The sequence below is a fragment of the Protopterus annectens genome, chromosome 4.part0 (genome assembly GCF_019279795.1).
Source record: "Protopterus annectens isolate FY-2018-M chromosome 4.part0, PAN1.0, whole genome shotgun sequence".
In the NCBI taxonomy this organism is placed as follows: Eukaryota; Metazoa; Chordata; order Ceratodontiformes; family Protopteridae; genus Protopterus; species Protopterus annectens.
In genome coordinates, this window is record NC_056733.1 from 87,200,291 (window position 1) to 87,224,761 (window position 24,471).

The following is a 24,471-nucleotide window of genomic DNA, read 5'->3' on the forward strand; positions in this document are numbered from 1 at the left end:
AATAATATAGGGGTTAAAGGAGGAAGAGAAGGGTAAACTACGAAGGATAGAGGTTGAAGACAGGATGCATGGAGATGAAGTTCAAGTACAAGGACAGGTCCAAGTGGAAGTTCGATAGATTTTTTAGATTGTTAGGAAATGTTTTATGTTTCTCTCATGTCTAAAGCTTAGGGAAATGGAATTCCACAGTTGGCTACATGAACAGAGTATACATAGTTAGCAAAGTGGTTGTTTGGCTTGACAAATTCCAGCAAACTTTGGGTCTGAGATCTTAGGCATACATTTTGGAATAGTTTAAAGATGGTTGGGTATCTGTTGGGTTCATACAGAATTGTATTGTGCGGTCTTTAACTAGTTAAATGTTAAAAAGTATTCAGGGTTAATGAAGTGCTCTACAATGAGAGTTTTGTTTGGGATATTATCACCATTCCTTGCAAATTTATTGTATGTTATTTCTAGTTCACATACACAAGTTTTTTGAATATTAGGATACAGGATGCATAAACTAATGTAGGTAGTAAAAGAGTTTGGGCTGTATTTACTTGTGCTGCTTCTGTTAGTACGGTTTTTGATTTGTATAACATACCCCAATTTTTGAGTTTTTGAGATTACATAATACGTTTTTCTGAAGAATAATGTATGATCTAAACGTTTGGCATGGGAGATCTGTTCAACTGATGAGTTATTTTGTGAAGTATTTGAGATTTCACCTGAACCAAATACAAACGGTTTGTTTTATTGGTATTTAATAAGAGATTTGAGTCTTTATACCAATGTTCTAGGCATTGAAGGTTAAGCTGTATAGAATGCTGCAACTGACTGAAAGAGTTAGCAGAACAGATAACAGTGGAGTCATCAGCGTACTGTACAAATGTGGCTTAAAGATTCTTGTAATGCATGTAATTTACACAGATACTAAATATAACTCGCCCAAGTATTGAGCCTTCAGGAAGACCTATATTATTTAGTAAAAAAACAAATCCGCTTGGGAACATTTTACTACTTGTTGATTAGACAGATATTTATGACCTATTCCAATATTCTGTGTGCTAGTTGCATATTAGTCAGCCTTTGTAAAAGGAGAATGTCAGAGACTTAACAAAGGCCTAAAACAGCTGTCCTGGAAATACTCTTGTTATTGCTGTAGCAGTTTTTACAAAGAATAAAAGAGCAGTTTCTGTGCCAAATCCAGGACAAATCTCATGTTGTGTAGGTAATAAACTATTTAAAAGAGGATGTAACAGCTGCTTTTGTACTTCATTTTCCAAGTTGTTTTAGAGATGGGGATAGTATGGTAATAGGTCTAAAATTATTACATGAACTATTTGTTTGTTTCTCGTTAATGAAGAGGTATTATATAACATTGCTTCCAAAGGACTGGAACATAAGATTTACTTATGTATCTATTTGCAAGTATTGCAATAAGGTAGGCTATTATGTCCGTTGCAATTTGCGGATATTCATATAGAAGGTCAGGAGGAAGTGAAGTAGGCTTTAGTTTTTGTAGTAATCTTTGTATATAAGTGATGCTTGCTGAAAGTTCGGTGTACCAAGCATGTCTTGTGAGGCATTGTTGCTTGGTACAAAGTTACTGCTGTGGATAAAAAAATTTAGCTATGTCTATGAAATATTTGTTGAAAGTAAAGGCAATGTTAATATTAGTTTCAGTGGAGGAATAACTAGGTGTTGTTGCCCTTGCTTAAGTTATTTGTTTGACCATTATTCATCATCATCTTCTTTCGGCTGTTCCCGTTAGGGGTCACCACAGCGGATCATATGTTTCCATTTCTTCCTATCCTCTGCATCATGCTGTTTCACACCAACCACCTGCATGTCCTCTCTCACCACATCCATAAACCTTATCTTAGGCCTTCCTCTTTTCCTCTTACCTGGCAGCTCCATCCTTAGCATCCTTTTCCCAATATACCCAGCATCCCTCCTCAGCACATATCCAAACCAATGCAATCTCGCCTCTCTTGTGTTGTCTCCAAACTGTCCAACCTGAGCTGACCCTCTAATAAAACCTACTACAGACCACCCTCCCAAACACAGGAACCTCACTCGGCTTTCCTGAGAACACTGGAGAATATGAAGGTCTCTCCAAACACTATTATATTGGGTGACTTCAACTACCCAAACATCGACTGGGAAAACTACTCAAGCCCAAACACCCTCACCCAGTGGTTCCTAGAATTTATAAACTCAAATGCTATGGAACAACTGGTCACCATTCCCACAAGAGGGGAAAACATATTGGATCTGGTCATCACCAACATGGGGTCTCTATGTTCCACACCAGAGGTATACCCCTCATTGGTAAGATCAGACCATAAGCAAATCTCACTGGACATCCATATGCCGTCTCCACCCCTAGCCAAGGAAACCACTGTGAAGAACTTCTCAAAAGCAAACTTCACACTTCTCAAAACTGAGGTGGAATCCTTCAAAGCCCCCGGGCCAGTGGAAAATCCGGCCCAAAATGCAGAATCCTTTACAAAAGCATTCTATGGACACCTACAGGAATGCATGGAGCATGCTATCCCAAATAAAACCAAGACTCACTCCTCCAAAGGCAGGAGACCTGTCTGCCATAAATAAGCTATACAACAGAAGGAGAAAGCTACTACATGACAGAGAAAAATCCCAAAAAGAGAAGGCGTCACTGATCAGTACTAGCAAGAAACTACGATCCCTCATAAAATCATCTAAGGCCAGCTTCGAAAGAAAAATTGCACAAGACACTAAAGATAATCACAAGGCCTTCTTTAGTTATGTCAGAAACCTGGGAGGCAACTCCCAGATATGCTCTGAGTTAGTGCAAAATGACAAAAAATACACTGAACCCACAGACATTGCCAACATCCTGGCAGAAAGGTTCAGTGAAAACTTCTCTCCCCCTCCCCCCCCAAAAGAGCAAATGTCTATCCCAACAGAGTGTAGCCTTCCTGAGATCACAGATGCACAGGTGAGAGCTGCCCTCTCCAAAGCAAAAAACACAGCATCAATGGGACCAGACGGTGTCCCGGGCTGTGTCTTACATGAGCTCCAAGAAGAACTAAACCCTCATATAAAGTCACTGTTCAATCTCAGCCTTACTACAAGATATGTACCCAAGGAATGGCGTACAGCAACAGTGGTCCCACTCCACAAAGATGGTGCCACAACAGACCCCGGAAACTTTCGCCCTATAAGCCTGACTAGCCTGGTCTGCAAAGCTATGGAGTGCATCATCATGGAAATCATAAACAAAGACATTGGGAACCTCCAGACACTGGATCCTACCCAATTCGGCTTCGTTAGGGGCAGATCTTGCCTCTTGAACCTGGTCGACTTCTTTGAAACAGTTACCAAAGCCATAGATGAAGGGAAGGTAGTCCACACAGCCTACCTGGACCTTGCAAAAGCCTTCGACACAATACCCCACTCAGGCATCATAAATAAGCTCACCAGCTTAAATATCAACCCCTATGTCACAAGATGGGTTGCAAACTGGCTCAGGGATAGAACCCACAATGTCAGAATAGCAGGTGCCATGTCAGACTCTAAACCAGTTACAAGTGGTGTCCCACAAGGCTCAGTCCTGGGACCTCTCTTGTTCGGTATATATTTCTCCGAGGTACAGGCTAACACGGGTGGACTATGGCTGACCAAGTTCGCAGATGACTGCAAACTGGGTGCTGTAATCGACTCTCTGGATGACACAAGCATCCTCCAAAAGGGTCTCACAGAAACAGATAACTGGTGCCAGAGCCATGGCCTAAAGCTAAATGCCAAAAAGTGCATAGTCATCCCCTTAGGGGAAAAACAAAGTGCCCACAAATTACCACATAGGTGGTAATCCATTAAGTATGGAAGAAGTAATTAGGGCCTTGGGGACCCAAGTAGATAGCAATCTCTCCATTGACAATCACATTGCCAAAGTGGTTAGAAAGACCTTCTATATAGCCCACCTTATCATGAAAGGGTTCACATCTAGATCAAGAGAGGTCATTGTGCCCCTCTACTTATCACTTATCAGGCCCATAACGGAGTACAATGACCCATTTGGGATGTACCTTACCCGACACCTTCAGCAACTGGAAAGACCCCAAAATTATCTCACCAAGAGGATCAAGGGGCTCAAACAGATGCCCTATGCAGTTCGGCTAAAGAAACTCCAGCTCTACTCAGTTGCATACCACCTCCTCAGAGGCGATCTGTGTCTGACGTATAAAGCCATGTCCATCCCAGAATTAATGGACATGCTTCGCCTCAGGAAATCCAAATCCCTTAGAGCTACACGCTCCAGGGACTTGAACCTCGGCACAGAAATAAATAGGACATGCTGGAGGGACAGATTCATATCCCAGAGGCTCCCCTCACTCCAGAACAAAATCCCAATCCATGTTAGGCAGAGCCTCTCACTGACCTTCTTCAAGAGAAATCTTGATGAGTGGATGGGAGATCGTAAGTTTACTCCTGGGATCTCTTCTGTGTCCCTGCTTGACAGAGGTACAGTAAACTAACCTTAAAAGGGCTACCTTCTGTGACCTACTATACAGAGGCATAGTCAACTAATCTATAAGGGTGGCGAAAGCCAAACACACTCTGGCTAGGCTTATAAATGCCCTAGGGCAGATAGCCTAGTATCAACCTATGAACCTATAATATACCGATTCCTAATCCTGTCCATCCTAGTCACACCCAGTACAAATCTTAACATCTTTAACTCTGCCACATCCAGCTCTGACTCCTGCCTTTTCGTCAGTGCTACTGTCTACAACCCATATAACATAGCTGGTCTCACTACCCTCTTGAAGACCTTCCCTTTCACTCTTATTGGTACTCGTCTGTCACAAATCACTCCTGACAGTCTTCTCCACCCATTCCACCCTGCCTGTACTCTATTCTTCACCTCTCTTCCACACTCACCATTACTCTGAACTGTTGATCCCAAGTACTTAAACTCATCCACCTTTACCAACTCTACTCCCTGCATCCTCACCATTCCTCTACCCTCCCTCTCATTTACACACATATATTCTGTTTTAGCCCTGCTGACCTTCATTCCTCTCCTCTCTAAAGCATATCTCCACCTCTCCAAGGTCTCCTCAACCTGGTCCCTACTCTCACTACATATCACAATGTCATCTGCAAACATCATAGTCCACGGGGACTCCTGTCTAATCTCATCTGTCAACCTGTCCATCACCACTGCAAATAAGAAAGGGCTCAGAGCTGATCCTTGATGTAATCCCACCTCCACCTTAAACGTATCTGTCACTCCCACCGCAGTCCTCACCAATGTCACACTACCCTTGTACATATCCTGTACCACTCTTACATACTTCTCTGCCACTCCCGACTTCCTCATACAATACCACAACTCCTCTCTAGGCACCCTGTCATATGCTTTCTCTAAGTCCACAAAAACACAATGCAACTCCTTCTGACCTTCTCTGTATTTCTCCAACAACACTCTCAGAGCAAATATTGCATCTGTAGTGCTCTTTCTTGGCATGAAACCATACTGCTGATCACTAATCATCATCACCTCCCTTCTTAACCTAGCTTCCACTACTCTTTCCCATAACTTCAAGCTGTGACTGATCAATTTTATCCCTCTGTAGTTACTGCAGCTCTGTACATCACCCTTATTCTTAAAGATAGGTACCAAAACACTTTTTCTCCACTCCTCAGGCATCCTCTGACTTTCCAAAATTTCATTAAACAATCTGGTTAAAAATTCCACTGCCATTTCTCCTAAGCACCTCCATGCTTCCACTGGTATGTCATCTGGGCCAACAGCCTTTCCATTCTTCATCCTCTTCATAGCTGTCCTTACTTCCTCCTTGCTAATCTGCTTCACTTCCTGATTCACTATCCCCACATCATCCAATCGTCTCTCTCTCTCACTCTCTTCATTCATCAGCCCTTCAAAGTACTCTTTCCATCTGCTCAACACACTCTCCTCACTTGTGAGTACATTTCCCTCACTGTCCTTTATCACCCTTACCTGCTGCACAGCTTTCCCAGCTCTGTCCCTCTGTCTAGCCAATTGGTACAGGTCCTTTTCTCCCTCTTTAGTGTCCAATCTCTCATACAACTCTCTATATGCCTTATCCTTAGCCTTCGCCATCTCTCTCTTTGCCATGCGCCTCATCTCCTTATACTCATGTCTACTTTCTTCATCTCTTTGACAATCCCACTTCTTCTTCGCCAACCTCTTCCTCTGTATACTCTCCTGTACTTCCTCATTCCACCACCAGGTCTCCTTGTCCTCCTTCCATTTTTGGTCTCCTTGTCCATGTCTCCTTGTCCTCCTTCCTTTGTTTGACCATTATTGTTTGGGATTATTTTTGATGCTGGAGGAACTGCTGGTTAAAGAAAATTAACTTGCTTTTCCCAGTGGTCTATTTAAACTGACTTCCAAGTGCATTACAACTTTGTATAGACTGAAGTGTTTGAGAGCTTTTCCAGTGTCTCTAAGCTTAGTCCCTGAATGACATTAGTTCCTTAATTTCTGCTGACATCCAAGGGGCAGTAATGGATTCAACCCTTTTCTTGTGTATGGGTCCAATAGAGGTGAGGATAGTTAGGAAGATGTAGTTGAACTAGGTGACAGCCTCATCTAGGGGTAGGCATTTTAAAGGGTAACCTTTGAATTTTATTAATAACCAATTAAGAGTGCTCTTATGGAAATACCTTGTGCCTTGCTTCCACTTAAAATTATATTTTTGTTGGGTTTCTTTTGTCCCCAAATAATTAAGGTTGAATGGCAGTCACTGTGGGGAACTTGGTCAGGTACCTGAACAGAGAATGTGAGCAGTCTGAGTTGTCAGTATCCAAAAATAATACATTCCTTGCCATTCCTTTTGTTTACTCTAGTAAGTGCCACTTATTACTTGTGTGAAACGAAAGTGGTTAATGTTTAGTAAAGAGTGTGCATTACTGACGTTACTGGTCCAATCTTGGTTAACATCATCCAATAATGGTATAGTATGGTGTTTTGTGCTAGTAGAGAGCCAGCATAAAACATCTTCAAGATTAGAAATATTCCTATTGTTTGCATGTATGTTTGTGTGTGAAGTGGGATGTAAGTGACTGCTATGTTAAGCTGGGTGTAGCTGTTTATACTTAAGTTAGTGGGTGGGATTCTGGTTGAGTTAAATGGTGGGATAGTTAAGTCAGATTTAAAATTTTCTGGTAATTCTTTATACTTTAATGTTATATCCTGTGGGTATTCTCTCTTCTCCTGATGTACTGGGTTTTAACTGGGTCTTGGTTACAGCTAGAATAGCAAGTTTATGGTGATCAATCCAGTGGTGGAGCTTGGATATTTTATTAGTGATGCTTTGAACACTCACATGAAATATTTGTTTTCCATAAGTGGGCTTAGGGGTATTGTAGAATTGTGAATTACAGGATGTAGGCTCAGGGTTAAGGTCAATGTCACCACATAAATACAAATGCAGTGACAGTAAAAAGCACTGATGCAGACATTTTTAAATGGGTTTGTGGCATACCTCATCCTGTTTTTTTTCTGAAGATTTGTGAAAGGAGAAATATGTGAATGTACAATAGTTTGGATGGTTATTTTCTCTTGGGCTACTGAACATTAGATAATGGTCAAAGAAATGTTGGAAATTTACTGGTGCCGTTGAAGAAAGGACATTATAGGGCAATGATATTGTGTAACCCAAGCCAACGGTAAGAGTGACAAGAGTAACATGGGATGGGTAGTACGAGTAAGTCTGAATAACTTAAGCATTGTTTTTGGACTGGTGCAAAGCACAGGTTAGTATAACTCAGGTGGCTTGTTTGTTGGAGGACAGACGGCATTGTCATATGTAGTTGATGGATAAATAATGGAGAAAAAGCTTTGATGGAAATGTACTCTTGGGTACAGCTATCGCCCTCTGCTCTAATTTCTAGATGTATTCCTGCTTCTATTATTACTAGGAATAGGGGGTGGCCTTAGAAGCCCTTCCTCTTGTGATTGTACTTACACTTTATACTGTTTACAATTAGGCGTTACAATTTCCGTCACAAGCTGCTTCTTCCCATTCTCTTTATCAGTGATCATTAATGCCTGCTGCAAAAAGCACAGAAGATAGCAAAGTCTGTAAAGATACATTCAAGTTAAATGCTGGCTTTGTTTTGCATTTATGTTTACCGTAGACTCGGTTAACCCTCCAACTGAAACGGTGAGTCCCAGAAGAACATGATACCGATATGTTTCTAGTCCTACAAGTTGCGTAATGCATGGAAAAGATTGTGAGGGTGCATTCCAGTTCAGTGTCTCTGTTTCAGACCTAAAGAATTGTGGTGTAAAGAAAAAAATAAAATAAATATTAAACAATGACAGTTCACACAATTTTAAATACAAATACAGTTTAAACTTTTTTTTTGTAGGCTTCACAATCAACTCTGCTATGAAATGTTAGCTTAACTATTAGCTTAACTATCTATGCTTTGTCAGACTTGGGTACAACAGTATGCAAAGATGGCAAAGGCAAAGCACACTTCTGATTTTTCATGTAGTCTTACTACAGATGTTTGCTGCGGCTAGCTGATGCTTCTTTTTAGCCTCCTAAAGATGGCAGGCAGTGTGACTCTTAACTCCTCCATAAGAGATAAGAGCTGATCAGCATCACTTGATCCTCTCCCTCTCTCTCTGGTTATAATTCAATTGCTAGGATTCCAGTGATGTTAGAAAATGCCTTCTCTTGTACCACTAGGTAGGCAATTCCGATAACTATACTACTTCACAATGATATAATTTCCACACTCAAACTTTTCCACCAGAGTGAATGAATACATTTTCCAGGATTAATATAAAGCCATTTATTTCATAACTTGCAACATCTTCTAAGTTGTCTAAAAAAATCACTCATTGAAAAAACAACTCAAGTGTGCATGCTTATGTACTAAGAAAGGAATGCAAACTGTAGCAACTAAAGCTTTGTGCACTAGAGACATGAACACACACCTGAGTGCTAGGATTACACCATTGCTGTCTCTTCTGTCAAATGTCCTTTCCAGAAAAACAACGGTGATCCCCAAGTTATAACAGCTTATAAGGAGTATGAAAAAAAGTGACTGCATGTGAATGAAGGGAACTGTGCCTTGTGTGTAAGAAAAAAAACATATGCACAGAGCTTTACCTCTGACCTTATCAGCACATTGTAAAACATATGTACAGAGCTTTACCTCTGACCATATCAGCACCTTGTAAAAAGTACAGTTGTGTACCTACCATAAATGTAGATGTTCGAGTGTATTCACTGTTGCAGTCATTACAATTGGGTTATCCTGCTGGCAGGCTACCCGCAGTCGGCCTGAATTCCAAAGTCCTGGTCTGGTGTCGGTTGCTGTGCGCCAGGGGTATAAAAGATGCAGCCAACGCCATTTTCTTCAGTTTTCCTTGCCCCAGATGTCAGGGTAGGCTAAAAAACATTGCTAATTAAAGCATGCACTAAAATAAACAATACCTTAATCTACAAGCAAATACACCACATAGGTTGTATAGGAGAGAGAAGTACAGACAAGTCCCAGCAAAGAGAGGGGGATGGTGGGTGGGTAACCTGGACTGCAACAGTGAATACACTCGAACATCTACATTTATGGTAGGTACACAACTGTACTATGTTCATCGTGTTTCACTGTTGCAGTCATTACACTTGGGTTGAATCCCAAAGCTGAGGTTGGGCGGCTGGGTCTAAACAGAATTAGGAGTGGCTATAAGGCCCTGCAGAACTGCAGTGGCAAAGCCTGCTCTGGATTTAGAGTAAAGAGGTAAGTGGTAGTGCTTAGTAAAAGTGTGCACTGAAGTCCAAGTTGCAGCCTCCAAAATATCCTTGGTTGGTACTCCTCTGAGGAAGGCTGCTGAGGTGGCTGCTGCCCTGGTAGAATGTGGTCTAATGCCCTTAGGCACTGACTTGCCATGTTGTGAATAGCAGAAATGAATGCAGTGTCCTATCCATTTTGAAATAGTCTGCTTTGAGATAGCCTTTCCTTGTGATCCTGCAGCATATGCCACTAAAAGTTGCTCAGTCTTTCTGAAAGCTTTAGTTTTGTCCAAGTAGAAGCATAGCTGTCTGTGTATGTCCAAAGAATGCAGAAGTCTCTCCCCTTTATTCTATGGGTTTGGGAAAAAAGTAGGCAAATTAATGGTTCGGTTAAGAGCCACACTGGACACCACCTTAGGCATAAATGTTGGATTTGTCCTTAGAGAAACCCTGTCCTGATAGAAGATAATAAAAGGTTCCACAGCCATTAACGCCTGTAACTCTGAAACTCTTCTTGCTGAAGTTATTGCTAGGAGCAGAGCTGTTTTCCATTATATGAATTTTATCTCAGCTGTATTGGCTGGCTCAAAAGGAGGCTGTGTGAGTTTTTCCAAGACAAAATTGAGGTCCCATGCAGGTATTGGTGCTCTCCTTGGAGGTCTTATATTTTTGGCCCCCCTGAGGAACTGCCTAAGCAATGGATGTGAAAAAATAGGTGGGTCTGCATTGTAATGAGCTGAAATGGCAGAGGCATGGATCTTAATTGATGAGAAGGATAGGCCTTTGTCCAGCATCTCAGTTAGATATTGTAAAATCTGAGGCATATTTGTGACAAGCACAATTCCTTGTGCCTGGTTTCAAGCACAGAATCTCTTCCATTTTTCTGCATAAGATTTTCTGGTGCTGGGCCTCCTGGCCTCCAAAATAACATCCATAACCGCTTTAGAGAGAGGTGTATTCTGAATGGTTACACTATCCGCCATGCAGCCAGATTTAGGGTTCTGAGTTGGCTGTGCAGGATCTGATTGTTTTGTTGGGTCAGTAAATGAGGAATTTGAGGCAATGTCCAGGCTGGGCCTTGGGACAAGCTCCTTAGGATTGGGTAACAGTGTTGGCATGGCCAATCTGGGGCAATTAGTATCATTTGTGGCTTCTCTTGTCTGACCTTTAGGAGTACCTTGGGGAGGAGATGCAGTGGAGGAAAGGCATATACTGTAAGGTTGTTCCAGCTGAATGACAAGGCATCCACTTTCCATGCTTGTTTGTGATAAGTCCTTGTGCAGAATCTCTGAAGTTGGCAGTTGTGAGGAGAGGCAAAAATATCTATGTCTGGGCATCCCCATTTCCTTGTTATCATGCTGAAGATTTGTGGATCTAGTTTCCACTCGTGAGGATCCATGAGGTTTTTGCTTAGTTCGTCTGCCAGAGCATTTGTTTTTCCTGGCAGGAATTGTGCTTGCAGGTGTACTTGGTAGGTCAATGCTGTGTTCCACAAAATCATGGTTTGTCTGCAGAGGGGGTAGGAATGTGTGCCCCCTGCTTGTTTATGTACCACATAACTGTGGTGTTGTCCATCTTTATCAGCAGTTGTCCTGGATGAAGTAGGTCCTTGAAGGCTGTCAGGGCATTTTGTACAGCTAGAATATCTTTTTGATTGATGTGAAGATGCCTTTGGCTTGGGGGCCATGTGCCCTGAATACATTTTCCTGCCATGTGGGCCCCCCAGGCATAATATGACGCGTCTGTTGTTAGTGTTTGCCTGGCTGTGGGTAAAGTGAATGGCTGTCCCTTGTTGTGGTGACAGGCCTGTGCCCACCATCGAAACTCCTGTTGCAGGCAGGGAATGAGTGAAATTAATGATTCCAGACTGTGGCAATGTTGAGTCCAAACACTTTTTAGATACCATTGTAGTTTCCTCATATGCAGTCTTGCATATGGAATTAGCAGAATGCAGGAGGCCATGTAGACCAGAGCCTGCAGAATTTTTCTTGCAGATAACTGGGTCTTTGTTGCCATGCTTGTGAAGTAAGAAGTCAGTTGCCTTTGTTTGTCTGGCGTGAGATAATCCATCTGGGCAGTTGTATTTAAGCTTGCACCTAGGAATATAATCTCTTGAGAGGGTACTAGTTTTGATTTCTTTTCATTTACTGTGTACCCTAGGCAAATTAGTAATCTTTTTACAAACACCAGATGCTTTAGTAGAATTTCTTTGGTCTCTGCTTGAATAAGGCAGTCGTCCAAGTAGGGATATATTTGAATTCCTCTTTGTCTGCAAAAAAAATTACTGGTGCCAGGCATTTTGTGAAGACCCTGGGTGCAGTAGATAAGCCAAAGGGCAGTGCAAAGAATTGGTAGTGCACCTGAGGTATCTTCTGCAAGATTGTCTGATTGGGACATGCAGGTATGCCTCTTTGAGGTCCAAAGTTACAAGCCAAGCCTTCTTGTCTAGCATGGGCAGAAGCTGCTGCAGAGTCAACATTTTGAATTTCGGAACGTCCAGAAAAGTGTTTAGAATAGACCGGTCCAGAATTGGTCTCCATGCTTTGTCCTTTCTTGGTACTAAGAAAAATCTTGAGTAGAATCCTTGTCCCTGCTCTTGTTGTGGCACTGGTTGAATGACCCTCATGTCCATGAGAGATGAAACTTGTTTTTGTGCCTCTGCTCATTGATTGTGTGGCAGGTTTGGCATACCTTTTGCCTTTGGGAGGGGTGTGAAAGTGGAACCTGTAGCCCTGAGAGGCTATATTTAGGACCCATTTGTCCTGGGTGATCATGTGCCAATTTTGTGAAAAAAGTGCTAGTTTTCCCCCTAAGGGTGCTGCCAAAAGATAAGTGCTTGGCATTGGCAGGGGGAAATCATTGGGACTGTTTCCTATATGGCTGTGATTTGTCTTCTCCGCTTTTGGAGGTAGAAGCACCTCATTGTTTCGGCCTGTATGAGCCCTGGGGCCGTTGTCTGCCTCTAGGGTGTCTGTATCTGCCTCTTTATGGCCTGTCTGACACGGGAAAGGACCAATTCTTAGAAGGCCAGTTCCTGCTAAATCTGGGTGGCTGTACCTGTAAGAAATCCTTCACTGTCTGCATAGATTTAGCTTTAGCCTCCATTTTCTTCAACACCTCTTCTGCCTTAACACCAAAGTATCATGCTGTAATGGAGCATCCAATAATTTTGCTTTAACATGATCAGGCAGAGTCTGTTCCTTTAACCAAGCATGCCTTCTAATAACAGAACCTGTTACAGCGGCCCTGCAAGAGGCCTCCAGCGAATCATAACCACATTGCAAAGTATGTTTTCCCACTTGTTCAGCTGCATGCAATAAATCCTGCAATTCCTTGTTCTCAGAACATTCAGAATTTGTCAACATTTTCTGTTTTAACAGAGACATTAAGTATTGCTTATATTTAAGCATATGAAACTGACAATGTAAAGCCCTAACAGCCAAGGTAGCAGAAGTGTAAACTTTTTTCCCCCATCTGTCCAATGCCCTAGAATCTCTACCTGAGGGGACAGGGTTTTTTGCAGTAGCAGCCTTGACCCCTTTGGGACCCTGAGAAATAGTTTCTGGGTTAGCAGCAGGGTTTTTATATAGAAATGTATGTGAATCTGGAACCCTGTAGTATCTGTCTGGCTTAACAGGTGCAGGAGGTAAAGAGTCGGGAGACAGGCCGGACTCTGAAAATACATCACCTACAATGTCTAGAACAGGTGGAATAGCAAGAGGTAGTAGAAGAAAGTCTCGGAGCCTTTTCTTAGAAGCTGAGTAATCTTGGCTCTCCAAGTGGAAATGCTCCCTCATGGTATGCAGGGTTTCCCCAAAAGAGTAATCCTCAGGAGGAGAAGCTGAAGGAATAGATTCTTCAGCATCAGAATCCTCATAGGGAGGAATAGAGTATCCATGTTTTGAAGAAGAGTCAGAGGAAATGGAAACCTGATCAGAGGAATCATATTCAGTATCCTGTCTAGGCCTCTTATCAGGAGGGGGATGGGAACCCCTGATCAAAGTAATTAGGTCTTCAGCCATTTTGAGCATCTGTTTCTTAGGCATGGAAGTCTGTCCTTTTGAATGCTGTACTTGTTTCCTTGTCTTTAAAACTGTTCTAGTCTTTGTCTTTGATGCTGGAGTTGGCTTGATATAAAGCTGTGTAGGTCTGAAAACACCCTCAGAAGCCGATGCCTGCTCATCGGCTCCAGACCCATCTGAGGGATTAGTTTCCGAAGGCCCAATACCTTGAGTATCCAGAGGCCTAGCTGTCTCCACGTGGGAGTCAGAGGCGGCCTGTGGCTCTGAGGTAGCGGGTGTCAGGGGCTGCAAAAGCGCCTCATTGAGAACCGGCGACTGGCCTAGAAGAGGCTTCGTCGGTTTTGGACATCGGATGCCTGTCCTTTTCTTTTTCCTTGCACTTTTTATGAATACCGGTCATCGGTTGTTCCGACGGCATTATATAGTTAAACCTTCGGCCAAAGTAATGAAAAGCAAAATCGTACCAACGCTTAATAGTGCATTGGTTAAATCTAGCACAAAACCGACAACTAGCTACGTCGTGGTCAGGGCCTAGGCAAGGAATACAGTAAGAATGAAAATCCTTATGAGGTATTTGCTTCCCACAAGAGATACAATTGTTAACTTTTTCCGACATCGGTCTGGAGCAAGAAAAAAGTTTCCCAATGGGGTACTTAGCTTTATAGAAGACTTCAGATCTGAAATTCAATTTTGAAAATCTCAGGAGTCGGCCAACCGGCACTTGCAAACTGCTTTTGCTTCGGGCACCACACGGCAAGAAAGACTGAAGAAAATGGCGTCGGCTGCATCTTTTATACCCCTGGCGCACTGACGTCAGGGAAGAGGCGACAGCAACCGACGCCTGACCAGGACTTTGGAATTCAGGCCGACTGCGGGTAGCCTGCCAGCAGGATAACTCAAGTGTAATGACTGCAACAGTGAAACATGATGAACATCATATGTACAGAGGTTTACCTCTGACCTTATCAGCACCTTGTAGTCAAAAAGAATGAGTTCTGATTCTTAGGCATCAAAAGTTACGGCAGTGCTCTGGTCACTGCCTCTCCTCTCCTTCCACAGTAAACACATTTATGCTAGGTTAGGTAATTCATTCCCACTACTAAGTGGGAACACATTCCTCTTTTCAGACACCAACCCTTCAAAAGTTCTCCTTGCTAAAATACATCATCTAATATTATCCAGCATTGAGACCAAATTGTTACCTCTCCCTGCTCAGTCCAACAGCCTTTTGAGATCTTCCTGCAAACAGTTACTCCCATCTGTGATAATGACCCCAGCAGTCTTAGTGTAATTCAAAATATGCTAACCTTGTTCTTGGGCAAGTAGACAACATCAGATATAAAACATTTGAAGAGCAATGGTTGTAGGAATGAATCCTATGAAATCCAATGAGCCACTACCTTGAAAAACTTCCAGAAAAATTGTCCTCTGCACCAAATACATGACAGTTTTAATTCTCCTTCACAATACCCTCATCCCCTTCAAATTCCCAACCAGCATCTTGTGTAATAACAAGGAGCTGAAGGCTTTACTAAAGTCCAAGATGACACGCAAAATTCTCTTGATTTGCATCTAATGACAATGGTAGAAGTACAGTTTTGTACCTACCATAAATGTAGATGTTCGAGTGCTAATACAGCTGCAGTCATAACAGATGGGTTCTCCTGCCGTCAGGCGGGTCCTCGGTCGGCCGAATTCCAAAGTCTAGGTCCGGCGTCGGTTGTCGTCACTTCTTCCCTGACGTCAGTGCGACAGGGGTATAAAAGAACCAGCCGACGCCATGTTCTTCAGTTTTTCTTGCCCCAGATGTCAGGTGCTCCCAGAAGGAAGGCAATACATAAAATTATGAAGTAATGCAATGCAATATAATCAAAAAACAGTAGTTGCAAGCAAATACACCATAAAAGAATACCCCTAGAGGGGAAGGAGGGAGGGAAACCTGGACTGCAGCTGTATTAGCACTCGAACATCTACATTTATGGTAGGTACAAAACTGTACTATGTTCATCGTGCATACAGCTGCAGTCATAACAGATGGGTAGAATCCCAAAGCTAAGAAAGGGGTGGTAGGCACTAGGTGGAACTAGGAGGAGCCAAAATGCCCTGCAAGACTGCAGTGGCAAAGCCTGCTCTAGATTTGGAGTATAATGGTAAGTTGTAGTGTTTGGAGAAGGTATGGACAGAACTCCAAGTGGCTGCTTCCAAGATATCCTTGGTAGGAACTCCTCTGAGGAAGGCTGCAGATGTGGCTGTGGCCCTTGTGGAGTGAGTTCTAATGCCTGTAGGAACAGTTTTGCCATGAAAGGAATAGCAAAAGCGTATGCAGTGGGCTATCCATTTTGAGATTGTCTGCTTGGAAATTGGCTTTCCTGGAGCTCCTATCGCATAGGCCACAAAGAGCTGTTCTGATTTTCTGAAAGGCTTTGTTCTGTCCAAATAATAACACAGTTGCCTGTGGATGTCCAAGGAATGTAGTAATCTCGTCTCTTTGTTTTGAGGATTGGGATAAAAAGTAGGCAAATGTATGGCCTGATTTAAAGCTACCCTGGATACCACTTTAGGCATAAAGGAAGGGTTGGTTCGCAATGAAACTCTGTCCTGATGGAAGATGATAAAAGGCTGGACAGCCATGAGGGCCTGTAGTTCTGAAACTCTACGAGCTGAGGTGATAGCCAGAAGGAAAGCTGTTTTCCAGGACAAATATTGCAAATCTGATGAAGCAGCTGGCTCAAAAGGAGGCAAAGTCAGTTTTTCCAGAATGAAATTTAGATCCCAAGCAGGTATTGGTTGTTTCCTTGGAGGTCTTAAATTCTTAGCCCCTCTGAGGAACTGTCTTAAAAGAGGGTGAGAGAATAAAGGAGGATCAGTGTTGTATTCTGAAGAAATGGCTGAGGCATGGATTTTGATGGAGGAGAACGAAAGTCCACTGCTTAGTAGTTCAGCCAAATATTGTAGTATTTGAGGTAAATTCAGTTTTCCAGGGTTCTGGCCCTTTTTCTCATTCCAGACACAAAAACGTTTCCATTTTGCGGAGTAAGCTTTTCTAGTTGATGGCCTTCTGGCCTCCAAAATGACATCCTGCCCCTCCTTGGAGAGTAGGGCCTGTTGTGATGCTAAGGAATTTTCCATGCGGTTAGATTGAGTGTTTTTAGCTGACTGTGAAGAGATTTGAAGCTGTGCTGAGTCAGAAGAAGAGGCATTAGAGGCAGGGTCCATGGAGGGGAATGAGTCAGGCTCCTCAGGAGTGGGTACCAGTGTTGTCTTGGCCAGTCCGGAGCAATGAGGATCATCTTTGGTCTGTCTGCTCTGGTCTTCAATAGGACTTTGGGCAGCAGAGGAAGAGGCGGGAAGGCATAAACTGTCATTGATGTCCAGCTGAAAGTGAGAGCGTCCACTCTCCAGGCCTTTGGGTGGAAGGTCCTCGAGCAGAATTTTGTCAATTGATGATTTTTGTGGGAGGCAAAGAGATCCATGTCTGGCCTTCCCCATTCTTGGATTATTTCTGTAAAAACTTTTGGATGCAACATCCATTCGTGTGGATCTGTCATATTTCTGCTTAGGTTGTCTGCCAGCGTGTTTTCCTTGCCTGGCAAGTACTGTGCTTGTAGTTCCATTTGTAAGTCCATGGCCATGTTCCAAAGTGATATGGCCAGTCTGCATAGGGGATAGGAATGTGTTCCTCCCTGCTTGTTTATGTACCACATAACTGTGGTGTTGTCCGTTCTTATCAATAGTTGACCTGGTTGAAGAAGGTCCTTGAAAGCTATAATAGCATTTATTACTGCTAGCGTTTCTTTTTGATTGATGTGAAGGTGCTTTTCTTTTTGGGACCATTTGCCCTGAATGCACCGGTCTGTCATGTGCTCCCCCCAGGCGTAGTCCGAGGCGTCTGTTGTGATGACTTGATTTGCTTGAGGCTTGCTGAATGGAAGACCTGTGTTTGCTTGACATGCTTGAGCCCACCACAGAAATTCCTTTTGCAGACATGGAAGTAGTGGTATTATTGTTTCCAAACTGTGGCTGTGTTGAGACCATATGTTTTTCAGGTACCATTGTAGTTTTCTCATATGCAGCTTTGCACATGGGATTAGCAAGATGCAAGATGCCATGAATCCCAGAGCCTGCAGGCTTTTCCTTGCAGTCAGCCTGGTGCAATTTGCCAGTGTTTTGAAGTATTGAATTAGTTGCCCCTGCTTCTCTGGCGTGAGGTAGGCCATCTGGGTGTTTGTGTCCAAATTGGCACCCAGGAAAATTATATTTCGAGAGGGTATTATCCTTGATTTCTCTTTGTTGACTGTGTATCCCAGAGAGTTTAATAACATTATTACATAAGCCAGATGTTTCAGAAGAATGTGCTTGCTGTCCGCTTGGATCAGGCAGTCGTCCAAATAAGGGTATATTTGTATCCCTTGAAATCTGCAGTAGGCAATTACTGATGCCAGGCATTTCGTGAATACTCTGGGTGCAGTAGATAAGCCAAAAGGCAATGCAGAGAATTGATAATGGGTTGAACCTGCAAGAAATCTGAGGTATCTTCTGCAATTTTGTCTGATTGGGACATGCAGGTATGCCTCCTTGAGGTCCAATGTTACCAGCTAAGACTCCTTGCCCAGCATGGGAAGAAGTTGCTGTAGAGTGAGCATCTTGAATTTTGGTACGAGTAGGAATGTGTTTAGGATGGAAAGATCCAAAACAGGTCTCCAATCTTTTCCCTTCCTTGGCACCAGAAATAGCCTGGAATAAAAACCTTGACCTTGTTCGTGTGTAGGTACCTCTTGAATAGCTTTCATGTTTATAAGATCTAAAATTTGTTTTTGTGCCTCTGCCCTTTGATTGTGTGGCAGTTTTGGCATGCCTCTCATTTTTGGAAGGGTATGAAAGTGGAATTTGTAGCCTCTGTTTATAATGTCCAGCATCCATTTGTCCTTTGTGACAACATGCCAATTTTTTGAGAATAGTGCCAGCTTTCCTCCTAAGGAGGCTGCCATTTGAGACCTGGTTGGCCTGCAAAGAGGAAAGTCATTGGGTTTGCTTTCTGAAAGACTGTGAGTTGTCCTCACCACCTCTTGGTGTAGGAGTTTGCCAATGTCTGCCTCTGTACGATCCTTGTGGTTGTCCTCTGCCCCTCGGGCGCCTGTATCTGCCTCTTTGGGGTCTGTCCGTGGCAGGAAAGGACCAGTTTTTGGAAGGCCAATTTCTACTAAAACGTGGTGGTTGAACCTGCAGAAATTCTTTCACAGTTTGCATTGATTTAGCTTTTTCCTCCATTTTTCGTAATACTTCCTCAGCATTTGCCCCAAATAGTACATCCTTTTGAAGAGGGGCGTCTAGTAATTTAGCTTTGACATGATCAGGCAAGGTTTGTTCCTTGAGCCAAGCATGCCTGTGTATGACTGAGCCTGTAACAGCAGCTCTACATGAGGCCTCTAGAGCATCAAAACTACATTGTAAGGAATGTTTACCCACTTGTTCTGCACTATGCGTCAAATCCTGCAACTCCTTCAAGTCTGGTTGTTCAGGTTGTGACATTTTACTTTTCAATTGAGATAACAGAAACTGTTGGTATTTTAGCATATGAAACTGACAGTTTAAGGCCCTCATGGTTAAGGTAGCCGAGGTATATACCTTTTTTTCCCCACCTTTCTAGGGATCTGGAATCTCTCTCGGAAGGCAATGGATTTTTGGCAATGGAAGCCTTAACTCCCTTGGGTCCCTGTGAGATGGTTTCTAGGTCAGCAGCATGGCTTTTGTAAAGAAATTGGTGTGAGTCAGGAACCCTGTAGTACCTGTCAGGCTTAACTGGAGCTGAAGGTAGAGAGTCCGGGTTAAGGCAGGCCTCCAAGTAAACATCATCTAGGATGTCCAAGACAGGAGGTATAGCCAGAGGCCTGTGCTGGGGTAACAAAAGAAATTCCCTGAGCCTTTTCTTGGAATCTGAATAATCCTAGCCTTCCCAGTGGAAGTGTTCTCTTAAGGTATGCAAAGTTTCCCCAAATGAAAAATCCTCAGGGGGGGTACAGAAGGAATAGACTCCTCTGCATCAGAGTCTTCAAAAGGGGAGTAAGCCTGTTCCTGATCATCAGAGTGTTCTGAAATAATGGATTCCTGATCAGAGGAGGGGGAATCTTCCTCCACTCTGGGCCTTTTGTCCGGAGGTGGCTGAGAACCTCTGATTAGAGTAATTAAATCCTCAGCCATTTTAAGCATCTGTCTCTTAGGCATGGGGCCTGGAGATGGGCCCTGTGTAACTGGTCTCTTAGGGTGCATGGTTGCTTTAGACTTGGTGAAAGCCTTGATGGAGAAAGAAGAGGAAGGTCTGAAGACACCTTGAGTGGAGGTGGACCTGTCCACATTCTGTGTTTCAACGCCAAGAGTGGCTTCGGTATCTGTAGTCGGTGTGTGGGCCGAGGAGCCTGCGACCTCGGGTACAGGAGACACCGCCAAAGATGTGTCGTCAGTAGTCAGGGGCTGCGTAGGCGCCTCACTGAGAACCAGACCACGTGTAGTCGGCTTTGGCGTGGTGTCGGTAGAGGCCGCGGACCTCGAGTGTCGGTCCTTGTCTTTGCGTTTTTTAGACAAAACCAGTGTCGGAGTATCCGACGACATGGTATAGTTAAATGCTTTCCCAAAAAAATGCTGGGCGAACTCCGCCCGACGCTTAATAGTGCGTTTGTTGAATGTAGCACAACAGTGACAGACCGAGACGTTGTGGTCTGGGCCTAAACAAGGTATACAGAGGGAATGGAAATCCTTATGCGGTATTTGCTTCCCACAAGAAATACAATTATTAACTTTGTCTGACATCGGTCTGAGGCAAGAAAAGTTTCCCCAACAGGGTACTTAACTTTTAAGAAGACTTCGGTTTCCAAATTTTTCGTAATCTCAGGAGCTGGCCGACCGGCACTTGCGAACTGCTTCTGCTTCGGGCACCGCACGGCAAGAAAGACTGAAGAACATGGCGTCGGCTTTTTTTTTTATACCCCTGTCGCACTGACGTCAGGGAAGAAGCGACGACAACCGACGCCGGACCTAGACTTTGGAATTCGGCCGACCGAGGACCCGCCTAACGGCAGGAGAACCCATCTGTTATGACTGCAGCTGTATGCACGATGAACATCAGTAATCCGCAGATGAATTGAAAATTTAACCAAAGAAAACATGCTGAACAGTAATCCCCAGATGAAATGGAATTCTTTCTTTATTTGGTTCTGTGTTACATGCTGGTGAAGACGCATGGACGTTTGGTTATCTAGTGATACTGGATTATGCCAATAATCTTCTCTCTATGAATTATTGCTGTTTGTTGCCATCCTAGCTAATAGCCAAGCAATTGCTATTTTGGAAATCTAGAAAACTGCAGTCACTACAAAGAGATATACTGAATGGTATGGGAACAGGCAATGTTCACTGCTTCTGCTAACGCAGTTTTAGTATTTCCAATTTTTCAGATATCCTCCATAAAGATTTTTTATACAAATGATCATTGGAAAGACGACATACTATCATTCAGTATAAGTATAAAGACACAGCATCTGTATAACAAAACTTTCACTTTTCTTTTCAACTTATTTGAAAAAATTAACAAAAAGAACTCTACATATACATGTCAGGTTTCAGAAAACTTATAATTTGCACAAGCAAAAGACAATATTTATAATGATAGTTTAGAAACCCTTCTTCATCACTAATAGTACCATTAAAAAACATATTAACCAGACTTACCTTGGAAATAACTTTTCCAGGTCCTCTCTATGAGGTACATGGGGAACTGTGGGAGTATCATACTGTAACATTTTTAAAAATATGGAGCCAGCATGTGCACGACATCTGTCAATCTTCTCTCCTGCCTGCTGAGCCAGGCAACACATCATCTTCTTACACCTAAACAGGAAGGAAAAAGCATCTGTAAAACTTTTTTATTAAATTACTGTCTTTCTGCACATAATTCAGCCTACCAGAGACATGTCTCAGTTGACTACTATTTGGAATAACACCCAATCGTGAGACACTATCAGGCCCCAAAAACTGTGTCATATCAGGGTTTCCACTGAAACTCCAAGGAATGCAAGTGTAATCCTTGAAGTAGTGAGGATGACAGCAATAACATATGAAGAAAACACTAAACCAGAAGTTGCAGGACCTGAGTATTCTCATTACTCCAAGTACAGTGATGTTAACACAGTACTCAGTAGGGGTGTTAGGGTACACAGCAATGAAGCCCTTCTATGAAAATTATTTAATGGTACTATAAGTTTCAATATTTACTACAGTTCTTTGAGAATTCTACTTTAATTTCCATATTTGCAGGAGACTCAATTCCAGGCCTTGCACTGGAACAGGGCCCTCTCAATATATGTGTGTGTGTGTGTGTGGGGGGGGGGGGGGGTATTCAGCTAAATGGGGTGGTCCTCCTTGGTTTACACATTTCCCTCTGTTCATGCCCCTCCCCCAAAAAAAAATATCTGTGCTGCTAAAGAGTAAAATTGTGTAAATATGTTTCATTTTTGTCTAGGCACCTCAACAGTGTGTGCCACAACAGTCTACCACAACTAACAGCCTGTGGATATACATCTTCTTCCAGCCATCAACATTCCTTTCTTATACACATGAGAGTGGGTCAGTAAATACATAGTCCTTATCCTCAGCTAACGCCCCAATATTTAAGTCACTAGTCAAAGCTGAGCTGCCAGTGCCACAAGTGTACTTACTCTATGCAGGTCAGTTCCAGACCTGCTAAACAGCTACACAATCCAAAAAGAAAATAATTCTCATCATAAAGTGTTTATTTCCTTTACTGCATCTACAAGAATATCACATACAAAGAAAATAGGATTTACAAGTTACATCAACCCTAAAACTGAAAAAAAAAATTTCATCACATCTTGAGGTCCTTTGCAGAATTAGTGCCCTTGCATCACTGAGTGGTTTGTGTTGTGTTTTTTTTTCTTAATTTGCTTTACCATTCCACAACTCTGACTCTGGCCTCAAAAGGTTACACAAAAATGAGAAAAAGTCACCAACTCTATACCCCTATGCAATTCCGGATCATCACGGGTGTTATCAAATCAGTCAGGTAAACTCCACTGATGAAGAATTCTCAGCCATTCAATATGCATCTGTCCGTTTTATCTTGTCTTTATTAAAATGACTGTCATCTTCATACAATCATTAGTGGGGGCAGCATAGTTCTCAATCTCCTAGAGAAAGAAATCTGGACAAATAACGAGGGGAAAAATGCCTAAAAATAAGATGATGATGCGTCTTTCTGCTTTTCCCGGTTAGGGGTCGCCACAGCGGAACTCCGGTCCGCTAATGATTGGCAGTAGAGTTTTATGTGCTGGCTTGCCGGGCCTAACGCACAACCCTCAACGAAGGAACGCCCATTCACTCATGTCACCACACAGAAGACACTTTGTAAGAGCAATATTTAAAAACTGTTCTTATTTTTAGGAAAAATGCCTAAAAATAAGAACAGTTTTTAAATACTGCTGTTACAAACTTAGAAAGTTGACAGAATATCAGGTTTTGCATTATCATGAATTTTCTGAAGGGTATGAAGTCTGAATTTCAAATGTCTGATATTATTTTCTGACTTCAGTACTGAATGATTTGGCAATGATTTGCCAGAAAACTACAATATTTTGACTAACAGGCCAAATTGTGAGGCAAAAATCTGGAAATTCTGCAAAAATCTGTACAGTTGAGAGGTGTGTGTGTGGAGGGGGTTGAAAAGAAAACTGAGAAAGGAAAAAGACATTCTGAAAGACCTGCAGATTGTTATGCAAGTAAGCAGATTAAGGTACAGCTGAAATAATGTTGGGTGAAGTGCTCCACCTGTTGGCTGATGGAGCATTCTGCAATGAGCTGTCCTGGTATTACATTGTCCAAACAGTATCTGAGAGGCCTTGAAATAGAGAAGCTGAGGAAGCAACTTCTGAGCAAAGTGAGGTTTCAGAGAGCACAGAAGCTGCCTTCCTTCTACACCATACTACTCAGTAATGCAGTGGTTCTTGATGAGGTCTCCATCTGACAGAAGGGGGCAAGACAGGTCTGTTTTGTAGCGAGGCGCAGTGTAAAGCAGTCATAGCCAGCCTTAGGCATAGGCCAATTAGGCGGCCACCTAGAGCGCCGCTCTAGCAGGGGCACTTTTCCAGTATTTATCTGATGTAGGTAGACCAGGATGGGGGCACCGAGTAGTGTGGTGGGGGGCACCATGGAGCCCTTTGGACTAGGGCACCAGTTGGCCTAAGGCCTCTCCTGAAAGCAGGTAATACTTTAATCATCCTTCTGATACCAATTCTACTAGGCAAAGTTTCTCTAGGACTAGACTTAGCCAGAAAATAAACAAGCAACTGGAGAGACCGATCTAACATTAATTCTGAAATTAGTATAAATTGCAGATCTGTATTTAAGAAACAATATTTATGAAGTATCAGAATAGTTGTCTCATCATAAGGCCTCAAATTTTAAAACATGCCTTGCCAAAGTGGAAGCTTTGAGGAAAGCATCTTCCAAGATGAAGTACAGGATAAAACAAACACTCTGAAAGTTTTAAAGTTGACCCCTTTAAAATGAAATGAAAGTCCTGTAGTGGGACTGGCAGCTTAATGGGTCTAGTATTAATTAATGCAAACAGTCTAAAACTGCCCCTGGGTCAAAAGAAGAAGGGCAGACTCTCC

At 42.8% G+C, this 24,471-nt stretch overlaps 1 protein-coding gene across 1 annotated transcript in view; it reads right to left on the reverse strand.

Annotated features, from left to right (window-relative positions):
* The window catches only part of TBCD (tubulin folding cofactor D), a 3,708,267-nt gene that overhangs the window by 330,467 nt on the left and 3,353,329 nt on the right, over window positions 1–24,471 (reverse strand). The window contains exons 31-32 of the mRNA XM_044068123.1: window positions 21,515–21,673; window positions 8,156–8,294 (exon numbers count right to left, since the gene is read on the reverse strand). Of these exons, the coding sequence (XP_043924058.1) occupies window positions 8,156–8,294; window positions 21,515–21,673 (298 nt within the window). The remainder of the gene's footprint in view (window positions 1–8,155; window positions 8,295–21,514; window positions 21,674–24,471) is intronic.